Genomic DNA, 23,754 nt, shown 5'->3' on the forward strand with positions numbered 1-23,754 from the left:
TAGGAGATTCTTTCAAAATATAACATTATAACCTTGCTTTTTTAGAGTAGTTTTTCTTTATATACAACTGAGTTAAAGGAATTAATTTCACTGTGGCATTCTATATGTAATCTAATGTGGCATATTAGCCTCTTTAAAATTACCTTTTCCCCTTAAATTTGTGAAAAGTACTTTATCTCTTATAATTGCAAGCCACTATATCTAAAGAGAGTCTAAATGACTTTAAGTTTTTAATACATTTCCTAATCAACTTGATTTTTTTTTTCTAAATATTTTCCCATTACCTGAGCACACCTGTACCAGAAAAGGCTAAGTCCTGCACAGTTATCTGTATCTCATTAGAACTCTGCTTCAGAATAGTTGCTAAAAATTACTTTGATGTCTTCAGGATTTAAATATTTTGTTATGTACCCTATGAATCTGAACTTTTGAAGACATCTAAAGAGCTCTGTTGGTGACCCTGGCTGGTGTGCCCAGTTGGTTGAGTACCATTTCAAGCATCAAAAGGTTGCTAGTAAGATTCCCAGTCAGGCCACATGCCTGAGTTGTGGGCTCAATCTCCAGTATGGGGCATGTAGGAGGCAGCCAGTGGATGCTTCTCTCTCATTGATGTTTCTCTCTTCCTCTCACTTCTCTCTCTCTCTCTAAAATCAATAAAAAATATTTTTAAAAATAAACTAAGAGCTCAAAAACTAAAAAGTGAACTCCCATTTGATCTAGTGATCCCACTTCTAGGAATATATCCCAAGAATTAGAAATACCAATCAGAAAGGACATATCCACCCCTATGTTCATAGCAGCACAATTTATAATAGCTAAGATCTGGAAACAGCCTATGTGCCCATCAGCAAATGAGTGGATTAAAAAACTGTGGTACATCTACACCAGCGGTTCTCAACCCATGGGTCGCGACCCCTTTGGGGGTTGAACAACTCTTTCACAGGGGTCGCATAAGACCATCGGAAAACACATATATAATTACGTATCGTTTTTGTGATTAATCACTATGCTTTAATTATGTTCAATTTGTAACAATAAAAATACATCCTGCATATCAGATATTTACATTATGATTCATAACAGTAGCAAAATTACAGTTATGAAGTAGCAACAAAAATAATTTTATGGTTGGGGACACCACAACATGAGGAACTATATTAAAGGGTCATGGCAGTAGAAAGGTTGAGAACTACTGATCTACACAATGGAATACTATGCTGCTGTAAAAAGAAAGGAACTCCTACCATTCGCAACAGCATGGATGCACCTGGAGAGCATTATGCTAAGCTAAATAAGTCAGTCAGAGAAAGATAAATATCACATGATCTCACTCATTTGTGAAATATAATGAACAACATAAACTGCTGAACAAAAATAGATCCAGAGACAGAAAAGCATCAGTAAGACCATCAAACCTCAGAGGGAAGGCAGGGGAGGGTGGGGGGGAAGGGGGGAGATCAACCGAAGGACTTGCATGCATGAATATAAGCATAACCAATGGATACAGACACTAGGGGGGTGAGGGCACAAGCTGCGGGGGTGGAGGGGGGAATGGGAGGATAAGGACACATGTGTAATACCTTAACTGATAAAGAATAAACAATAAAAAAATAAAAAGAACTCTATTGGTTAAAGGAATTATGAACTTTCTGAATTATTAACTTCCTGGAATGGAAGTTAAGTAGTTTGGTGGGATATAGGAAGTAACTCCTCCAAAGAAATTATTAAAATAACCCAGAGGAAGGAAAAAGGCAATCCCTCAGAAGACAAGGTCAAATTTTGTTCACCAAGAATTTTGCTCACCAAATTTTGCTCTCCAAACATAATCTAGTTATGTATCACTTTGGGAAATTCCTACTTGCTTCAACTCCAAAGTTAACACATATTATCTTAGTGAAAGTTTATGCTATGAGCTCTTAGCAGTGTTTTTTAGGTACAGATAAGGACTGATAATTACCTGTTTTTAATATAAAGTGTCACATAATGTTTTACATAGTATTTTGTTTGTTTTTGTGGGTTATTTTCTTTTAATGTTAGCCCACTAACTTGGGGCTCAGCACAAACTTTATTTTTTTCTTTCAAAATATATCTAGTAATTATTTATGAGGTTCCAGGTCATGGTAACAGGGATTGAAGATACAGTTATTAAAAGAAAAACAAAACAAAAACAGATGACATGGCTTTGTGGTGCTTACATTCTAGGGTAAGAGCTAAATGGTTAACAAGTAAATATAGTGAGCCAGGTAGTAATAAGTGCTGTCAAGAAAAATACAGCTAGATAAAGGGATGGAGAGTGAGTAGAAAGAACATATTATTTGTCTTTATAAGGTGGTCAGGAAATGTGTCTATGAGGAATTGAATTTGAGGATACAGTTAACTGAAGTTAGAGACTAGGTTACTCTAAGGCAGTGGTTCTCCACCTTCCTCATGCCGCGACCCTTTAATACAGTTCCTCATGTTGTGGTGACCCCCAATTTCATTGTTACAAATTGAACATAATTAAAGCATAGTGATTCATCACAAAAACAATATGTAATTATATATGTGTTTTCCGATGGTCTTAGGCGACCCCTGTGAAAGGCTCCCCAAAGGAGTCTCAACCCACAGGGTGAGAACTGCTGCGCTGCTCAAAGGCCAATGAGAAGGATAGTCCAGGTACAAATAACAGCAAATGTACAGGCCCTGAGACTTCCTTAATTTCAGTGAGTTTGAGACAGGAAGAAAGTCACTGAAGCAGAACAGGGGCAATAAAGTGGGATAGGGAAGAGAAGCTGGAGGGTATACCATCAGAAAGTTGGGCAGGAGCCAGATCATGTGACACTCTCTGAGCCATGGAGAAGTGTGGCTTTTACTCTGATGTAGTTGGAAGCAGAGGAGTGAGGTGGTCCGCTTTAAAAGTTTCCTTAGGTTGCATAGTTCCCAAATATATGTACATCCTAGTCTTCAGAACATGTGACTATGTTACCTTACTTGGCAAAAAGAACTTTACAGATGTGATTGAATTAAGGATTTTTCTATAAAGAGATTACCCTGGATTATCCACATGGCTACAATATAATCACAATGGTTCTTTGAGAAGAATTCAGGAAAAGTTAGAGGAGGTGATGTGATAAGAAAAGTGCAGATTATTGTGTTTGGAATATGGAGGAAGGGCACAGAAGCCCAGGAATATGGATAGCTTCTAGAAACTGAAAAAAGGAGAATTGATTCCTCACAATTTCCAAAATGAACCATCTCTGTTTATACCTTCACTTTAACCCAGTAAAATTTATATTAGACTTTAGCACCAGAACTATAAGAGAATATACATTTGTGCTGTTTTAAGGCACTAAGTTTGTGGTAATTTTTTACAGCAGCAATAGAAAACTATGTCTATTCACTATATACTTAAAATTAATAAATACATTAGTGTGATGAAACCCTGAGGGGCCGATGGGTGCAGGATGGAGGAGGTCAATGGGGGGGAAAAGGAGACATCTGAAATACTTTCAACAATAAAGATAAGTTTTAAAATAAATAAATAAATAAATATATGCCTCTAGTTATCAACTGGAGAACAGAATATATCAAAAGAGCAGAATAAGGGAAATCTGTTAGGAAATAGTAGTGATTTGGGCTGATGGGCTTGCAGGGAAGTAAACAGACTAAAGAACATGCTGATTGATTGTGTAACTGGAGTAAAATCAGCAGCTTATAGCAACAAATATGTGTTATCTCGTTTCTCATCTGTTGGGGGAAAGTCCCAAAGTCTAAATTCAAGATCAATTCCAAAGAACTGACATGCAACCTTATTCAAATCCCTAAGAGCTTTTTTTAAAAAAATATATTTTATTGATTTTTTACAGAGAGGAAGGGAGAGGGATAGAGAGTGAGAAACATCGATGAGAGAGAAACATCGATCAGCTGCCTCCTGCACACTCCCTACTGGGGATGTGCCCGCAACCAACGTACATACCCTTGACCGGAATTGAACTGGGGACCCCTTAATCTGTAGGCCAACACTCTATCCACTGAGCCAAACGGGTCAGGGCCCTAAGAGCTTTAATAGGAGAAACTTACATGGGCAAAGCGGCTACTTCCAGTGCTGGCCAGCTGGGAAGAATCCACACTCCTCCAAGCTCAGTAGCCCTTTCCATAGAGGGTTAACAGTAAAAGCATATGGCGGGTAGTCACACAGACCACTAGAAAGAACAATGCTTTCCTAAGTTCACAGATAATATTAGGCAGTAATCACACTCTATACATTCTTTAACCTCCTTCCTGGGGACATGATGTTTATCTTGGGTGGCATTTCAGTCTCCTGGGTAGTCAGCTAAGCCTGAAGTGACAGAGTTAAATAGTCGCAGAGGGTTAAACATGTAGTCTAACATTGCCCAGTCTAACATGTGCCTTTGCTGTTGGAACCATATTGCATCTCTGAGTTTCTGTACATATCTATTACCTCAGAAATCCAAGTGGGATCCCGATACTTAGAGATTCTCAAAGTATCAGCTAAGTATCTTCTCTGAAGACTGAGGAAGAACTCATTTTCCAGTTTGTCAGGCTTTTGGTAAAATTCAGTTCCTTGTGGTTGTGGGACTAAGATCCTGGTTGTCATGCTGGCTGCCCAGCAGCAGTTGCTCTTAGTACCTAATTAAAGGTTGCTCTCAGATCCTTTCCATCTTCAAAGTCAGCAACAACTCACAGAATCTTTTTGTGCTTGGAATCTGAACTCCCTTCTGCTACCAGCTGGAGGAAACTCCTTGCTTTTCAAGGATACATATGATTATGTTGATTATGCTAGTCCCACACAATAATCTTTTTTTTTCAATCCTCACCAAAGAATATGTTTCATTGAGTTTTGAGAGAGAGGGAAACATGGATGTGAGAGAGAAACATCTATCCATTACCTCCTATACTTGCCCTAAGCAGAAATCAAACCTGTAACTTTTTGGTGCATGGGATGTCACTCCAAATAACTGAGCCACCTGTCCAGGGCAATATTTTTTATTCCTTTTAAAACACAATCTTTCAGACAACTTTTAGAATATATAAATTATTAAATCTTTAATTAATTAATTTGGAGGATAAGTGAAATATTTTCCCCAACTTTTCCAATGTTTTAATCACCTAGGAACAATCTCTATGGCCCTCTGAAGACCTTGAGAAATAGAATCTCTAGCCCAGAGACTAGGAGAGGAATAAGGCTGTGGTTATAAGTGCCCCAGCTGAAAATTATCAGAGAACACTGGGAAAATGAAAATTAACTTCACCAGTTTATTTCTTCTCTTATTCTAATTAAATATACCTGGAATATGGGAAACAGTAAATATTGTTTAAAAGCAAACTACTTCACAATACTGTGTACTATTGGCCTGGTCTTAGATGAGAAACAGAGTTAAAGAGGACTAATGATTACACGTCACTTCATTTTTAACTTGAATTTAAGCCTGAAAATAATTTGTGAAGAATGCCGCATTCCGCCGAAACCGGTTTGGCTCAGTGGATAGAGCGTCGGCCTGTGGGCTGAAAGGTCCCAGGTTCGATTCCGGTCAAGGGCATGTACCTGGGTTGCGGGCACATCCCCAGTGGGAGATGTGCAGGAGACAGCTGATTGATGTTTCTCTCTCATCGATGTTTCTAACTCTCTATCTCTCTCCCTTCCCCTCTGTAAAAAAAAAATCAATAAAATATATATTTAAAAAAAAAAAGAATATCGCATTCCTTAACACCTTAGATTTGCTCCTTAAAACTTGTGCATCATTTTTTATTTTTTTGAGAAATAATACAAATTTCAAGAAATGGAGAATAATTCAGGAAATGACAGTCTATAAAACAGTTTTAAATGGAAGATCTCAAATATGATTAAAAGAAATGGTAATCCATAAAAGAAAGTACATATGATGTACAAAAATGCAAATAAGGAGTTCACATCAAGCAATTTGGTCCAAATCTGGAAGTCAATTTAAATAATCAATGAAAGCCTATCTCCTTAGACCACTGCCATTCAATTGATTGCAAGGTCAAATACTAATGCTGAATAAATACAGTTATAAAAAATCATTTTCTTTTCGGCAGTTAACTTTAGCAGATGAGAAAAACGCAGCTGATGCTCATGTCATGCAGAATAAAGGGAAAGATTTATATGGAAGTGTTCTTCATTTCTTGTGAGCTATCACGTCTGTCCAAACAGCAATATCCTGCCCAGCAGAGAATCTGCTGCTTGGCCTGGCCACGTGTTATTGTGTTTGGACTGTGTCCATCTGCAAATGTTGACTTTTCATCCGTGACCAAGGACAGAAATCTGTATGAGGAACGTGCAAAACATTTAATCCTTGTTTACTTGTTAACCAAGGTTTTGTCAAATCCTGCTGGTGTTGTTTTTTTGCATTCATTTCTCAAGGTGACTGCAGATGCATTCACAATGTTGTATTTAGATACGAGCTGGAATGTAAAGTCCTGATTAAACTAGTAGGTGTTTACTTAGATTTAGAAATATAAATCTTGGTCTAAATATAGTTTCTCATTCCAAACCTAATCATGACCTAAGCAATACTATAATCTACAGGAACAATTGCTTTATAATTTCTTTTTCCTGTCTTAATAAAACAAATATAACATTGAAAAGTTATATTATCTCTGACAAACCACAGTGATGTTTAGTTAAGAAATAAGAGGATGGTAGGGGTCATGCATCAAAATCTAGTCTTTTACTCTTACTTTCTAGATGAGAGTCTAAGAGCCAGGGAATCTAAAATTATTTTCACAAAGTCCTTGCTAATTGGTTTGAATCTACGTTCCTATTTGAGGTAGCTATGATGATTATATGACTCGAGATTTCTGGGTTGGTTCTGATTTTAAATATTTTATGCAAAAATCTCTTGAACCTAACATATGATCAAATTAAAATTATGGAATGATAAATAGAAAACATTTTTTGTAAGGATACTAAATTTGCCAGATCTATTTTTAAATTTAGACTGTTCAGGTATTACACTTTATTATTTTATATAAAAATCTGAGTGACAATAGCACTACAATTTACATACTTTTCAGTATATATAATAAGAGCAGAATGATAACTAATATTTATGCCCATGTAACATTGATTTAAAAGTGTGAATTGGGCATAGTATAATGTGATCTTAATAGAAATGAAATATCAAAAGCAAATGTGGGCAATGCTTACCAATATCCTGTGTTTATCATGCCAACTCATATTTGAAATTAAATTTTACATATTTAGACTGGAAACAAATGAATTGATTTGATATGTAATAGCAACTGTTCAATAAATATAGAAAATGATGATGGAATAGTGGAAAGTATGGGTGCCTACCAAGTGAATTTTCTTGACATTTTTTTCAGGCCCTTCTAGATTTACATAAATATTTAGCATTAGCTTCCCATTCAAGATAATCCACAGAAATTTTAAGAAATTGTTATGCAGTTACACCTTATCTTAAAAAAAATAAAAATAAACTAAGAATTAAAACGAGCTTGTAAAAATACTAAATATATATTTTGTATTTATCTCCTAGAGACACTAAAATAAGCTTAAAATGTAGTGCTTGGAATATTTGTTTCCCTGAAATCTTATTATAGAAAGGTTGATTAAAGCATGGAACAAATATGAATTTTTTTGTATATTAAGAACAGCAATTGCAAAGCAACATTATAGAATAAGGCCTACATTTTAAAAGACATTTTATCACTGTGCCTAAATAGCAGGGAAACTGCTTCAGTGAATCTAAATCAATGAATGTATCTTTCAATTTAAAGTGTTTAGTGATGCACTTCTTTGCACACTGTACTTATGCTAAGGTAATATCTTGGGAAAATACAGCAAAATTGGAACTTAAGAACAAATTTTGCATAAAAATAGTTCTATAGGTTATCACAAAAAGGCCATTATAATATGACAATCAGTTATGTTTCACATGCAAGAGGTATATTTTTATAATAAAAATTGAACAAAATGAAAAATTGAGATGTGATAAGTTTGATCAGACATGATATAAAAATGACATATATCATAATTCAATTTTGGCAGCCTGTTTAGTCTTATTTTACCCAAAAATAAAAATTCTAAGGAAAATTCATTCACATGAAAGGCCAACCCTTTATATAGTATGAAACCTAACCATGCATCGGAAGGTCTCATAATTTTTTTCTTTTAAAGTATCAGTTTCTAGCTTTGGAATTAAAGGGTTTCAAGTCATCAGATTGAAAAGTAGGTGGACAACAGGCCAGAAGCTACTTGTAGTTATGGTAGTGAGTTAGTCAATGAAGTAACAGATCTCCTTGCGGGTGTAATAAAATGAGATCAAGGCTCACTCAAGTGTCCTACCATTTAAGTATAGCTGGAAATCCATTAACTTGGATTGTTTCACATTTTAAACCGCATCTTTAAAAGTTAGCAGTTCAAGCAGCTCTCTGAAAGCTGTTGCCCAAACTATAGGAAAAGTATTCTCTTAGGTTTTGAGTGAGAAGGTGAGTTGTGCAAAGATGGAGAGGGAACTACATTAAAACTTGATATAAATATTAACTGAGACAACTCTCAAGAAGCTTTTTATAATGTGCTTTTGTTTTTGCTGTCAACATTTTAATGCAGAGACAGATGGCTTGTACAATTTTATCAGTACATGTGTCTTTATACATTCAGAAATCAGCAATGATAACCAAACTCACGGACTGCAGATTGTGAAAGGGAACAAATAATTTAGGTTTAGAAAAAAAATCATTAAATGTTTTAGTGTTAAAAAGAAAACATGATGGGGTATTAATTACTTTTAAGAGAAAGAAAACAAATTGATGTAATGCTAAAATTATTAAAAAGCAGTTTGGAATCCTGATCTGGATTCTAAATAGATATTGTATGATGTAGAACAAATAGGACACTGCAAAATATATGAAAAAAAATTGGAGCAATAGGAAAAACACACACATGAGCATTCTCACATGCTTAAGGTCTCAAGATAATTATTAAGAATCTAGCACAGTCTCTGATACATGTGATGCATGTTAGATATTCAATAAATGTTTATTGAGAAAATGTACAAATGGAAAATAAATATAGTTATTTATCAATATCATTACTTATAGTGAGAACATTAAAAGTAGTTATATACTAAAGATAAAAATAGTGTATTACATATACATTTTGTAGTATTAGTTAAAATTTCCAGATATTTTAAGTTCTATGTATTTTATGGGAAATCATAGATTATTTTAATCATATTTTGGAAATTGACAATATTCAATATCAATGCTTTTCTTTTTTAATTCTCACCCAAGGATATTTTTCCATTTATTTTCAGATAGAGCAAAGGGAGGAAGGAGAGGGGAAGAGAGAGAGAGAAACATTGATGTGAGAGACACATGGATTGGTTGCCTCCACACATGCCACCACTGGGGCTGGGGATTGAACCTGCAACCCTTTGGCCAGCGGGCTGATGCTCTAACCACTCAGCACACCAGCCAGACCTCAATACCAATGCTTTTTAAAGAATATTTTTCTTCTTTAAAAAAGGCCTAGAAATTTCATTTATTGGTTCTAATAATGAGAGAAACAAATTGGAAACTATTCAGTGTTTAGCGTGTTTTAGATTATAAACTTTTAAAGGACAGGGACTATTTTAGGGAACCAGTGGAATGACTATGCTCTTTTAAACAATTCATCACCAAAAAATATTTTTTTTCTTTTTATCAATTCACAAACAGACGTTATAGAAGGCAACTTGCAAGTATTATTATTTCCCTAAATAAAACTCATTATTTTAAATTTTAATATCAGCCAACTACTAGGAGTGATATGTAGGCCCAAATTAATTTTTTTTTTAAAAAAATGAAACTTTTCTCTGTTTAATGTTATGTCCTAAAATAAAAATTTACCAAAGCATAATGCAGAATATATTTTTCAACAATACAACTCACATTTTCAAGGACATAACCAATTAGCTTATTGATTTTTTAAAAAAAATTTAAAAAGTTACACTGTTGTCCCAGGTCTGAGGCCCTGGCAAGAGGTTGGTCAGTTTCCCTACCTGAATAAGTCCATACCTCACCAACTTCTGTCCATAGCTCTCAGACTCCTAGGTCGCTATGCACCCACCACGATTGTCCAGAGGTCAGGTATCAGATGACTTGGGACAGCACTTATGCCCTGTAGTCTGAGAAATTATTAAAATTAGTCCATTCACAGAGAGCCCTAGGAACCTAGCTAACCCAACCCTACTTGTGAAGCTGCCCTACAGAAGCTGCCCCTACAATTCCACCTTGCTGTTATGCTCTTCCTGGTACAACCCCCTGTGTAGCACGACCTGGAGTCCTTTCCTCTTCTGAAACTCTAAAGACTTCTTGCTGTCATCTGAGTGTCATTGTGTCGTTTCCTGCCTTTTGATGGACCTTTAAATCTTATGCAACAATCGGGTACGGGTACCTAAAAGACTTACCTAAGAATCTACCAAACTTTTAGAAACTTATTTATAGACTTTATCAAAAGTACCTAAATTTATTTACATAAATGAATCATAGTAAGTTCAATTTTCACAAAGCAATTAGTATTATTTAATGGACAGAAGCTCAACTTTTGCAAGTTGATTTTGAATAGTACACAGAAATTTTAACCATACATGTTTTAAATTGTCAATTATCTATAAGAACTTTTAGAAAACAGTAGGCATGAAATAGCTTGGAACAAACAAAGACCATCTGTTACCTGGCATAGGGACATGCCTCCCTAAATCTGTTAATTGCTTCCCATTCCTTCCCAATGACACCCTTTCCTCCCTTCAGTTCACTACTTTTAAAGCAATTATTTGTTTCCCAGGATAGCCCGAAAGCTCCATGAGGATAGTGTTGACATCTATTTTATTCACTGTTATATATTTGATGCTTGTCACAGTGTCAGATATAGTACATGCTCAGTAAATATTCATAGAATAAATAAAAGTTACCAGTTCTAAAAAGAAAAACATATACACTTTGATAAATTGTGTACTCAGTGCTGAAGACTGAGGGTCCACATATACTTATAAGGGTACAAACATTATTCTCAATCCTTGGGTCTTATTTCTTAATTTAATAAGAGGGCAATGCATGTTGGATAAGGCTATATTAAAAACAACTTTGCATATTCTCTATCCTCTCTCTTTTTTATGAACTCAGTTAAAACCTGATTCTATCAGCTGAAAAGTTATTTTTTCCTCCCTTTGGTGATATTAACAAGAAAATAAATACTTAATAGGGTTCTAGAAAAGTAAAGATTAAGATTTGGCCTCAATATATATTGCATATCAAGTTGGCAATTAACTACATTATCTCCATTGATGTCTAGAAAGGAGCAAATATATCTAAGAGAAGTTAAATAATTATTTTATTAATTGTCACAAAGTATTGTTAGGCAGAGATTTGTTGTTAAGGAAGCTTTTGGTTTGATGTTGTGAAATCAGCATCTTCTATTATAATTATATAAGGTCTGCTTTTATAGGGACGATGCCTGTAATAATTTTTCAGTACATTCTCAGTCTCATAAGATTTTAATTGACAACATTATTCATAGACCATCATTTTTGCTTAGGACTATGAGGAATCAGAAGACTAAGTCATCTTTTTCCATTAATGGATTTTAAGTCCAGTCAGGAGAGAAAAAAAAAATAAAAAGAGGTATTCGTAAATGTACAGAGCCTCTCATCCCCAAAAGAGGAAATGTCATTAAGCTAAGAGCTGAGGAAGCTCAAATAGGAAATTTGTTATTCATCAATGAGGGAAGGTCTGTGGAAATCCTCCAGGTACAGATGAGACACGAATTGGTAGAGTTTGGAAGCTTGTGTGGTATGTGGGAAACAAGCTGACCCTTGAAAGAGTAAGTAATGAAATGAAAACAGGCCAGGTGAAAAGCATCTTCTAAGCCTGTGATCCTAATGTGAGGAGGGTGGATTGGTTGGGGCAACTCTGTTAGCTCTGTTGGATAGAGTCACTGAACACACAAAAGCAAACCCAAAAGGGAGAAATTGGATCAAACTTTTAAAATGTGGGCAGGATTCAGAGGTTAAAGAAAGGCTCATAGAGAAGTTTTCAATTAAATATCCAGGAAATAAGTAATCATTGGAGATTTATGAGAGAAATAGTTTTAAGTAATAAACATGTATTTAAATAAAATAAAACTTTGCTTTTGAGGGAATGGGAATACCAGTCAGATGGGAAGGAATTTTAAGATAGTTCTGCAGAGCATATTTTAGATTTGAAAAATGACTAAAATTTGAGTGTGCAGGCAAGTACATTTTAGCCACTTTTTTTTTTTCACATCCAGTATCCATTCTGATGTTCCCTGTGTTTTTTGATCTCAGGTATTTGCTATGAACTATTGCCTAATGCAGTAGGTGTCGTTTAACATGCAAGAAAGAACTAAATATTATTAAAACAAGTAGATGATAATATAATAAAACCCCTACAATTATAGTGCACTTAAAAACGGTAGTAGTGTTAACATGGGTTTTTGCAAAGATCTACATTTCAATTCTTTAGTTATTTTAATTGTTCATTAGGCAACCTTGCTAGTATGTAGTCTACTTTTTCTTCTACACTTTTATTCTGATGACTCTGCTTTTCAAATTGCTTCATGCCTCAGGCCTTCTTACCTATCCACTTAACCTCATTCGTAAAATCAATTCCTAATTTCCAAGCTATCACTTATCACTTGACTGTTTAATCAAGGGAGAAAAAAAAATAACAACAAAAAACAGTGTTTTCCTTAACTATTTGGCTGTTGTTATTCGGTAAATAGGCTGATATCTTTTTGCACAAACACAAAGGAGTTTACTTTTGAAATCACGGTCAAAATGTTTGTTCTAGATTGCCTGCTAGAAAAAAAAATAAAAGAGAAATATCTATGATAACTTTTGCCCCTGAATATTAGACTCCATGTGATACAATTTGCAACTTAGCTATAGTTTTGTACATTACAAATCTTGAAAATAGGTTAAACTCAGAAGGAAGCAAATGCTGGCTTCAGAATCAAATGGCTTCTTATTTGAATTTCAGAATGCTTTCATTGACCAGGTGCCTTTAGTAATAACTACAGTGAAAGTATTCTTTAAAATAATCATTTAAATTTTTTAAATGTTGCAAAATTATTTTCATGTGATTTCATTTATAAAAACAAATATTCACATGGAAAAGCACTATATATTGCCATTTAGAGTATTTATTTATTTATTTATTTAGAGTATTTATTTTTAATAATACATTTTAAGTAGTGCTTCTTAATTTTGTTTTCATGGAGTTGTAGTACTTACATATTCTTCAACATTGCACATAAAATTTCTATTTTTCATAATCTATCATAACTATGAGCTTTATGTTAAGAATTAGGAGATAAATCTGTATATAATACATATGCCACATAAAGACTTGATCAGAAATCATATATCAAGGTGTTATGCAAAGTGCTGAGGTTCCAGCAAACCTCAGAGTATTGTTTGTGGATTCCAAAGAAATAACCCAGAGACTGGCTGTGAAAGGCATGGGGATATTAGGACTTACGTGTGCACCTGCTGCCACCAATGAAGTTGTCCTGCTAAGTCTCATCTGGGCAGCCCACCGGTGCTATTGTTTTGCTGCCACCCAGACCCAGACTTTCCCAAGACAAAGTTTTATAGCCAAAGTTTTACAGAAAACAGAGAAACACAGGGAATGCGGGGTGGGGGGGGGGGGCGGCGTAGGTGCAGGTGTGCAAATTGTGTAAGTTCAAAACATTAGCTGTTTACAATCCAGCCTCACAGTTTCTCTGTGGCCTTTCTTAGACCAAGTTGCTGACCAGGTTCCCAGGGTCTCACAGTCCACCTAAGATGGCCTTCCCTATAGTCCCACAGAGTGGGAGGGGAATTGGAGCATGATAAGGGGCCCATGTTCCCATCTACCGTACACATGGGTATATCTGTTTGCCCATATCTGTCTGTGCACCTATGTGTCTATTACCTATGTTTCTGGTTTTTTGTTTTGTTTTGTTTTGTTTTCTGGATATAAACAAAGGCTTAATGAAGAAAAGACAATTTTTGCCTCAGTAACAAGAAACTTGATTCCTTCTATGTTATTCTTAAATCAATAGAGACAGAAAAATCTTTGAATTGTTTAACTTAATATACTTTTCATGAGAAATGAGATCGCTAATGCACTTTTTCTCTAGTGGATTATTTTAAATGAAAAATTCTAACCCTTTTCTTCTCTTATTTTCTCTGTCTCTTGTCCTCTGCAGATGGGCCTCTGGGCCCCCGAGGGTTAGCTGAAGCTACAGAGATGTGCACTCAAGAGTGCTTGGTTTTGGGCCACTCTGATAATTGCTGGATGCCTCCTGGCTTAGGTCCATATCAACACCCCAAATCTCCTCTCTCAACTTTTGCACCTCAGAAAGAATGGGTCAAGAAGGACAAGCTTGTGAATGGGCACACCCTCACCAGAGCCTGGAAAGAAGACAGCAACAGGAACCAGTTCAACGACCGGAAGCAGTATGGCTCCAATGAAGGCCACTTCAACAATGGCAGCCACATGACAGACATTCCTCTGGCCAATCTGAAGTCTTATAAGCAACCAGGAGGTGCTATGGAGAGTCCGAAGGAACACCAACTCTAAAAATACAGAATTAAAAAAAAGGCTGTATGGGACCTAATAACTTTAATCTAAATAGACATGCTAATACTGTGTGTGTCAGAGCTTTATATATTCAATAGATCTCTACAACTATGCCCCTTATAGCAGGGATATTCATAACTTTGTGTTAGCACCATGGAGGATACAATGTTTTACAGCATAAGAGAGGATAGTCTATTAGCCATGTGATCTTGTTTACTAGAATTGGTTAAACTCTCCAGAGATCTCTCCATTGTGCAAATGTTCTGTTTTTCTTTCATTGCATTTTATTTTGACCCTGGACTGCTGCTATGAACAATAGAATGTGCATTTGGAGAGTAAGAAAGTTCCATGGATTAGAATGACTGACAAATATATCCAGGTAGAGAATTGTGCTCTTTTTGTCATTGATTTGTGCTGGGACTGCTATACTTGACATTATACTTCAAATAAAACTTAAAAAAGATAAGCATTAAACCTATTGTGCTGTTAACAACGTTAGTGGACACTTGTAAGTCAGTGTTAAAGTATTTGTAAATAGAAGCAAGTTATTATTAACAACTTTTGTGTACTTATAATGTTCACCTAAAAAAATGTGTAGCATAATTCTGTGTTTTATGGTTGCTTCTTTCCTTTTTTTTTCATTTGCCTCTGTCATTATTTTGTTGTTTCTTTTAGTGAGGTGTTTCTGCATTAGTAGTCTGTCTTGACACACATTGTTCCAAGGATCTCAAACACTTGCTTTTCGAAAAAGGTTCTGGAATCTTGCTTCTTTTATGATAGCTTATAATGCCGAGATTCTGTATAACATAAAGCTCAAAAGTAAAAAAACTTTATATAAAAAATGATTTCTGTAAAAGCTTGGAAATTCAGAACCTATTTTCTTTACATCCTTATTTTCAAAGTAGGCAAAAGCAAATCACTTAATTAGTAGTATTAAGTGAAAGAATTATTGTTCAGAAAGTGATATAATATCCTGTACTTGTCACTCATGAAAAACTAATGTATCAAAATTAGCATATATTAAAGAAAAATTACTATTTGAAAATAGTTTAAATTGGGCAAATGTGTGTCTACAAGTTTGTTGAAATGGCAGAGTTTGTGTTGATCCTCATATACAATAATGTTGTTGTAACACAAGTGTTAGACCATAGCCACAAAATATTTAATGTGTTGTGCCTTCATGATGTAACAGAACATTCTCCAGGTAGGCTAGTTGGGGGAAATAAAGGGATAAATCTCTAATTATTGCTGTTTAACTGTTTGTTATCATAATTGGTCAATGCCTGGCAGGTACCAGCATCTCGTCACTTAGGTCAAACCAACAGAGTGACAACTAATGTTAATAAGATCTCAGTTGCACGTGCAAACAAATCCAAATTTGAACATTCTTAGGAGGTTTTTGTTAAGGCATGACAGATGATTTAAACAAATAAATAGCATGCAACAAATTGTCTTTATTGAAAGAAGTGAAAGTTATCTTAATGCCACGGTTCAACATCAGTTTAAAAGCGAAAAAATAAAATAAAAAAAAGGTTTGCTAATCTGATAGTTAATTTGTTACCAAAAATAAAATTACTTTGTAAATAGCAATTCACATTTTTCCACAGTATAATGGAAAATAATGGGTAGGGGTGCATTGCTTATTGCAGTACATTTTTGTGGGTTTGTGAGGGGTGTTTGATGACTTTGACAGAATAAATATCTAAACAATTATCCTTGTTACTGCTTTGCCAGTTCTACGTTATTTACAATTATTCAGCTCTTGCAATAAACGTTCTGAATTCCTGATTGGAGTGTGTTAATTCTTGGTCAACAGCCAAAGTGACGATTCCTACACTAATTGTTGGATAAAGAGATGTTGATAAAACTTAGCTTTTAATTAGAAATCAAGAAAGATATGTCAGACGTTTAATGTCGTTGTTCTGAAAATATGGTTCCAAGTGATAGTAAAATTCCCCTAATAATCTATGAAATCATTATCTAGGGAAATTCGTGGAGAAAACTGGTTCACTTTCTAGTCAAGATTCATACAAATTTCATCAAAATGAAATCTCAAGTCAGAAACTGGGAAGGGAGCATTGGTTAGGTAGTGAGCTTATCTTCTTGACTCAGTCTTTTAAATAAGATTTTATGAAACAAGCTCTCACATATTTTATTGTAGACCATGGCAGAAGAGAACCACTCTGGGATTAAGGCCTTAAAACAAAGGCCAAAAGTTCATCTATATTTCTTTCAGGTTAATAAAATAGGCACAGAAAGCTTTCAAGAATAATAAGACACACTAACACATATACTATGCATTTCTATTGACCACAGCGCAACTGGATCAGTGTTCACTCCTGTTAGAGCTTTAGGGTAAATAAGCAGGCCTAACTCTTCCTCTAGACCTTTTTTTAAAACTATACTTTTTTTATTTAGTTAATAGAGGAAGGGAGAGGGAGAGAGAGATAAAATCATCAATGATGAGAGAGAATCATTGATCGTCTGCCTTTTGCACTCCCTATACTGGATATCAAGCCTGCAACCTGGGCATGTACCCTGACCGGGAATCGAACCATGGCCACCTGGTTCATAGGTCAAAGTCAACCACTGAGCTACGCTGGGCCTCTAGACTTGGAGGAGAGTTGGGAAATAAGAGACAAGAGATGCAGACATAGAGGTAAAGATATTTGCTTGGACCAGTGGCTATAAGTGAAACCTTAACCCTTCTAAGTCAGACTTGTTCATTATTCTGAGGCACACCTATGGCGACACCCTCCTTTCTTTCACAGAGGCAAAGCCTACCCCAGGACACAGAGAATGAATATATCCTGAAAACAGAACTCACTCTGGGGGAAAACACAAAAAAAGAGTCTATGCCTGCACAGTTCTTTCATTTTTTTACCAATGAGACAAGTTACTCCCCTTTGCCTTGAAGAATAAAAGATGAAAGAAACTAAAATAATTTCTTTCATACATTTTCCGTCCCATAGAGAGTGCAATAACAATGCCCTCCTTTTTATGAAACAAACAAAAACACACAGAATTGTAGAAAAGAAACTCCAATCTCCACCACATTTCTTCTAATAAATACAATATTTAGTCTTATCAAGACATTCAGTTGTATGTTCTGTGAAATTTTAATATTGATAACAGCGCAAACTAAATAATTTACTCATTAAGTGCATAAAATAAGGCATTCATAGTGACTATTTCTTAAAAATCACCAACATTGTTTTATTGTGCAGACATTGGATATTATGAAACGTTTTCCTGGAAATCAAAACCATGTACATTTCCTGGTAAAGCACACCTATATGAAGTGTATAAAAATAAGGATTTTTAGAGTGATTATCAAATATTACAATGCTATATACTAACACATTTCCTAAGGCAAGAATAGAAATAAACTTTATAAAGCTGAATATGACCAATTTGAATGAGCATTTCTATATATAGGCTAATATAAAATATACATTAAAATAATGGTCATTCATTAATAGACTGAATAGTCATTTTGCTGCTGCACTGATGCTATTCAGAATAGAGTAGTGTTCCCAAACTCCCATCATTCTTTATCTAAAGCTACAAATGCAGCTGAGGCCCAGAAGCCATTCAAGTATTTATTAAACTCTCTTGGCTGGAAGCCAGGAATGGCTAATTATTAGTAGTGAGGAGTTTTGGCAGCTAGGGATGAAAGGGATGCCTTGTCAGTTTTAATCCTAATGTGAATGCCAGGGTGTTAGTTTGTGAGAGAGCAAACCAAACTATGAAAAGGAGGAGTGGTGTGGCCAGCCTGAAAATGCTTCATTGTTCTGCTTTGTTTTAAATAAAGCTGATCTTCTCTTCCTAAAGGATGCTCCTTCATTGGTTCTTTTGAAAGAGATTACTTTCAAATTCTCCCAGTGTCCTTAAAGGCACAGTGATCACATAATGAATTCTCTATCTACTGTCCTTCCTCTTTCACAACCACAAATCTGGATTTTAGTAGATACCAACCAGGCTTTTCACTGTTGAAAAAAATAAAATTATTCACTTAGAACTAAAATATCTTTATAAAGTATACACTATTAAACATGACTGTCATAATGTTAATTCACACTAGTTCATTCAAGGTATAAATTACAAACTGTGATATGTGGTCACTGCTTTCATAGGCTATTGTTTCTTCTTTGACACTCATGATGAGGTTAGCACACAGCCCCCCTCACAGTCTGCTGCAGCCACCCCAGTTCTATGCACCCCCACCAGAGACACTACTGTGGCCATCAGCCTATGGGAAATGCTAACGTTATAGCAGCTCTCATTTTAAACCTCATCTTATTTCTACCACAAACTAGTTTTAGATTGCTTTTCTTCCCCCCCCAAAATATCTTATATCTCAGAAAAATAAAACGGACAGAAAAATTACCAAAAAAAGAACAACAACAACAACAAAAAACAACAGAACATCGAGACAAAAGGAATGTGCGTCCATATTTTATATATTTCCATAAATTCATGTCACCAATCCTGTTTTCTTTCCAGAAATAGGCCATATAATTGTCTATGAGATTACTGGGAACATAAGCAAAAACAAAGAAGAACACTTCATTTATCAGTAAATTTAGTAAATTGGTTTTTATATTTCAGTGGATCATATTCTACCATTATGATTTTCTCTCAAGTCTGATAACAAATGAACTATTTGAAACAATATGATTGCATATGCTGATTTTTCTACACTTAACATTGTTTTAAGTAATAGTTTGTGTAAATCATGAATCACACTATATAAAATATATAAAATTCAATATAAAATTATGTTTTCTTGACTTATAATAGTTTTAATTGTTAAATTATACGTCACTTAAGTAACCTTGCTTAGAAGTTCCACTCTTTGGAAAACATCATAATAATGGCATCTAGGCTGGTCCTCATACCACTCATCACCGAGATCCCTGTAATAATCTACTTCTCCTCTCTGCACTATAGAAAAGACTGTTTTTCTTATGAAAGTCTAAAGTTTTAAGAGGAGGAAATAATTTCCTCAGCTGCCGTAGCCAAGGGCACCATAATCCCTATACAACATATCTCACCTCAGTGACATGTTCTCATTCCCTAGCCTCATCTCCTTGTTTAAAGCATCCCTAATAAAACCCTATTCAGAATTTAAAAGACCCGTGTAGCCGGATATAGCAGAGGTTACAAAAGATTGTTAAAATCTTTACTGCCCAGAGCATGTGGGTTAGATAGCCCTTAGTTAAGTTTCATAATATGACAATGGATGCACAGTATTTTAGAAATATTTACCTTTGTTTGGGATTGTCCCAAACACCAGTAGTAGTAGTAGTGGCTTTAATCAGGGCCCAGAAATCTTTGGAGTAACTGAGAGAGAGGTCTGACACATTATGAAACAGAATATAATTTCCTGAAAAAGTCTATCCAGCTGCACAATTGTCAGACTGAAACTTAAATATGTGGGGAATTTATTTTTGGTTCTTTGTTTTTCTACAGACTATAAATAACCTTCATGAGGCTTTGTCTTATTTATCCTATATATATAAAAAGGCAGCTACCACAACAGCCATAAGGACCTAATGACTGGTCTCTATGATGCCCATTGTGGCCAGCAAACGAACCAATCAGGGGGTGGTGCTGACGGCTAACCTTGTGGCCCCTCACCCCTGCCGGCCTGCCCCTGATCGGACTCTCCCACCCAATCAAGAGCGGGGCCTGCTGGTCAAACGCCCCCCTCTCCCTCCTCCCCCCCCCCCATGGACCCTTTCCCCAGCCATCTGGCCCTGATTGGGCCCTGATCCAAGTGAGCTGGCCGGTCAACCTCCTGCCATCCCCTCCTCCTGACAGGCCCAGCCCTGATCCGCCCTGATTGGGACCAGGCCTGCTGGACCCCGCCCATGCACAAATCTGTGTACTGGGCCTCTAGGTCATTAATAATTGTAATTGTACTAGAGGCCCGGTGCACTAATTCATGCACCAGTGGGGTTCCTTGGCCTGGCCTCTGGGATCGGGCCAAAAACTGGCTCTCCAACATCCCCCAAGAGGTCCAGTACTACAAGAGCACAGGCCAGGTTGAGGGACCTCACCGGTGCATGATCAGGGCAGGGAGAGATGCGGGAGGTTGGCCAGCTGGGAAGCGACCACGGGAGAGCTCCAATGAGTGTCTGGCCTGTCTCACCCAGTCCCGATTGGCTGTACCTCAGCAGCAAGCTAACTTAGCAGTCTGAGTGTCTGCCCCCTGGTGGTCAGTGAACATCACAGTAAGCAGTTGAGCGGCCTTAGCATATCATTAACATATTATGCTTTGATTGGCTCAATGGCCGAGCACTTGACTGGACACTTAGCATCTTAGGCTTTTATTATATTGGATTTATATGGCACTTATTCTGCTCAACATAGTTTAAGGATTTACATACATGAACATTAATTTTTCTCATACACTTTTTTTGCTTAGTATATGCTGTTTGTATCACCATATTACAGATGAGGGAACTGAGATGCAGGGACCTTCATTAAATCTACTCTAGGTCCTAGAGCAAGCTAGCAGCAGTGCCGATATGAATCTGGGCTTTTAACCACTGTGCAACATGACCCCCTTATGAAAGATTCCAGCACTTTTTGATTCTGAGAATGAATCATAAATTGCCTTTAACACACACACACAGAAGCAATAAAATGATATACTAACTTGTTCTGATATAAATATACCCCTTTCCACTTAGAGTTTGTTTTACCTAATGGATGACATATTTATATGTTGGTTTAAATATTTTATTTATTAAATGTGTGACAATTGTGCTATTTAGCCGTGTGACAAAATACCTACAGCCTTAAGTGACACACAGGGTTAGAGTGAATACAGCTTAAACTGCGTCACTGGGAAAGCTAGCCAAGGTCCCGGCGGCTACGTAAAACTGCTGAATTCCTTTTAGGTTCCCTGCGTGCATTTATTCACAGCTTACACCTTTTTACATTGCACTTGCCTTCTGTTTCCTACCTTGGAAAATCAGGTGAGGAACAAAGTGAGCTACATATCAGGCTTCCATTGCCAATAAAGAGGGCATTAAAATGAGACCGAAAACAGCCTGATAATTAACTTTAGCTAGCTGCTAGCCTATTTTCTTCCCGTCACGGAAAGGCGGCTCCCATTGACATCCAGGGAGCGACATGCTCACGTGGAGAGGAGAATGGAATCTCTGAACATCATGGAGAAAGCTACGCGTTAAGCTTCAAAGCATAAATGCTCTCACTTACCGCATCACTAATTTTAATCAACTGTCCTTAGGCCTGAAGTTGGGCTTATGTTTCTAATGGAGAAGTACTTCTTAATTTGACAAACAAGAATCCCAAACTACAGATATAAAATAAATTACTGTCCTTATAAAGCTAAGTTTATAGCATGTAGTAGTAATTCATTAGTCTATCCCTTCACCCAGGAATAGCTGACCAGAGAATTTAAATGTCAGCTTCCTATAGTTCCCAATCTTACAGTGCGCTTTTTCTACAGTGCAATAACAAGTGACAAAGTATTCAATATAAATATTTGGTTAATGATGGTATAATAATATCATGATCTCATTTAATAAGCTGTCGTTCTATTAAGCCATTCTTATAGGGGAATTGTTTATTTTCTCTGTTATAGTTTGATATTTAATTATTTGCTGTAACTTAATATCTCATGTAAATGATTGAGTATTGAGTTCACAGGAAATAGCTGTCTCTTTATGTGCAGACAATAATCAGTATGAAAACACTGGAAATGTTAATCTTCTTGGGAAAGAAAATACATACAGGCATTTTATTTAAAAATGTCAACCTGGGGATCTTGGCATAATTTTATTATAGATAGATATAGATAGACAGACAGATATAAGAATACATAGTTATATAGATGCCTGCATATTATTTTTAGTATTTAGTACTAATAACTTATATGGTTACTTTTTTGTTAATTTGATATTGCTTATACAATTCCAGAATTCTAAGCAAAAAGTTAAGCTATTATAAACACCAATTTTCCTGTGGGATGTCATTTAAACTACCTAGGGCCAACAAAATAGCTCTAGAGAAGAGATTGCCTTGGTTTTGCATTCTAGGGGTTCATGAATTAATTTAAACTTTGATGGTACAAAGTGAAATACTTAACTATTTAGTTCATAGTTGATGTCTTCAGCAATATTTAGTGGAAGTGAAGTTCCTTGTAATATTTAAATATTTATGAAAATTAATAATGAAATGAGGATTAGGAGATTTAGCTTATAAATCCTACTTAAGTAAAAAAAAAAAAAAATTAAAGGAGATAATGGTCCTGAATCTCATCAAATTGAGAAATTTAATTTTGCACTATAAAACCTGGCATTTTATATAATTGACACAATCATCTTTTAATGAAGTAAAATAGGGAGAATAAAATTCACTTCATAGGCCTACTATGAAGATTAAATGGAGTGATTCATTTATAGAGCTTAGAATAGTGCCTAGAATACCATATGTACTCCATAAATAAATTTATTATTATTATAATCATTATTATTCATAGTAGCAATAGTTCATTTAAAACATTTTCCAATCACAAAAACAACTAAATATGTTAATAATATAGAATATCATAAATGCATTTTTTAGTCCTACTCTTACAGGCTGTTATAGGTTTTGCCCCTGACTCCCTCAACTTTTTACCAAAACAGGCAGAAACTTAGCTGTATCTCCTTATATCTTGTCTTTCATCCCTTCTGTTAAAATTCTTTAACTTTTTTGAGCCCATATATTTCGGTTCTTTCAGGCTTATTTTATAATCATCCATTGTTACTCTCTAGTTCAGCCTGTACAAGTTGAAACACAGAAGCCAGTTCAGTATAGATAAATGAATGGAGCAAGAAACCATATTTACATCCTATGGTAACTATTTGGCCACTATAGCTACTTCCACAAAAAAAAAAAAAAACTGAGCTCAACATTTGGCAAATCTTCCAAATTTTCTAAATAAACCTAAATGTCATAATTTGTGGAAAAAATTATCTCTAGAATAGGTTATGGGCTTAAAACAAATAAATCTACGGGCCAAATAGATGGTCTATTAACTTATCAGAAGTTCTCTCCTATTTTCTGTAAGTTTAACTTCTTTTTCCTTGCTCATAGGCTTATACCTCTTCATATGCATTTAAA

The 23,754-nt window shown here is 35.5% G+C and overlaps 1 protein-coding gene across 3 annotated transcripts in view; it reads left to right on the forward strand.

Annotated features, from left to right (window-relative positions):
• PCDH9 (protocadherin 9) overlaps nucleotides 1–16,391 on the forward strand; it is a 949,264-nt gene extending 932,873 nt beyond the window's left edge. For all 3 annotated transcript variants that reach the window (XM_036300582.1, XM_036300581.1, XM_036300584.1), the window contains one exon: nucleotides 14,237–16,391. In XM_036300582.1, the coding sequence (XP_036156475.1) occupies nucleotides 14,237–14,610 (374 nt within the window). In that variant the 3' untranslated portion in view covers nucleotides 14,611–16,391. The remainder of the gene's footprint in view (nucleotides 1–14,236) is intronic.
• Nucleotides 16,392–23,754: the final 7,363 nt, after the last annotated feature.

This window comes from Myotis myotis, unplaced genomic scaffold (assembly GCF_014108235.1).
Source record: "Myotis myotis isolate mMyoMyo1 unplaced genomic scaffold, mMyoMyo1.p scaffold_m19_p_3, whole genome shotgun sequence".
NCBI lineage: Eukaryota > Metazoa > Chordata > Mammalia > Chiroptera > Vespertilionidae > Myotis > Myotis myotis.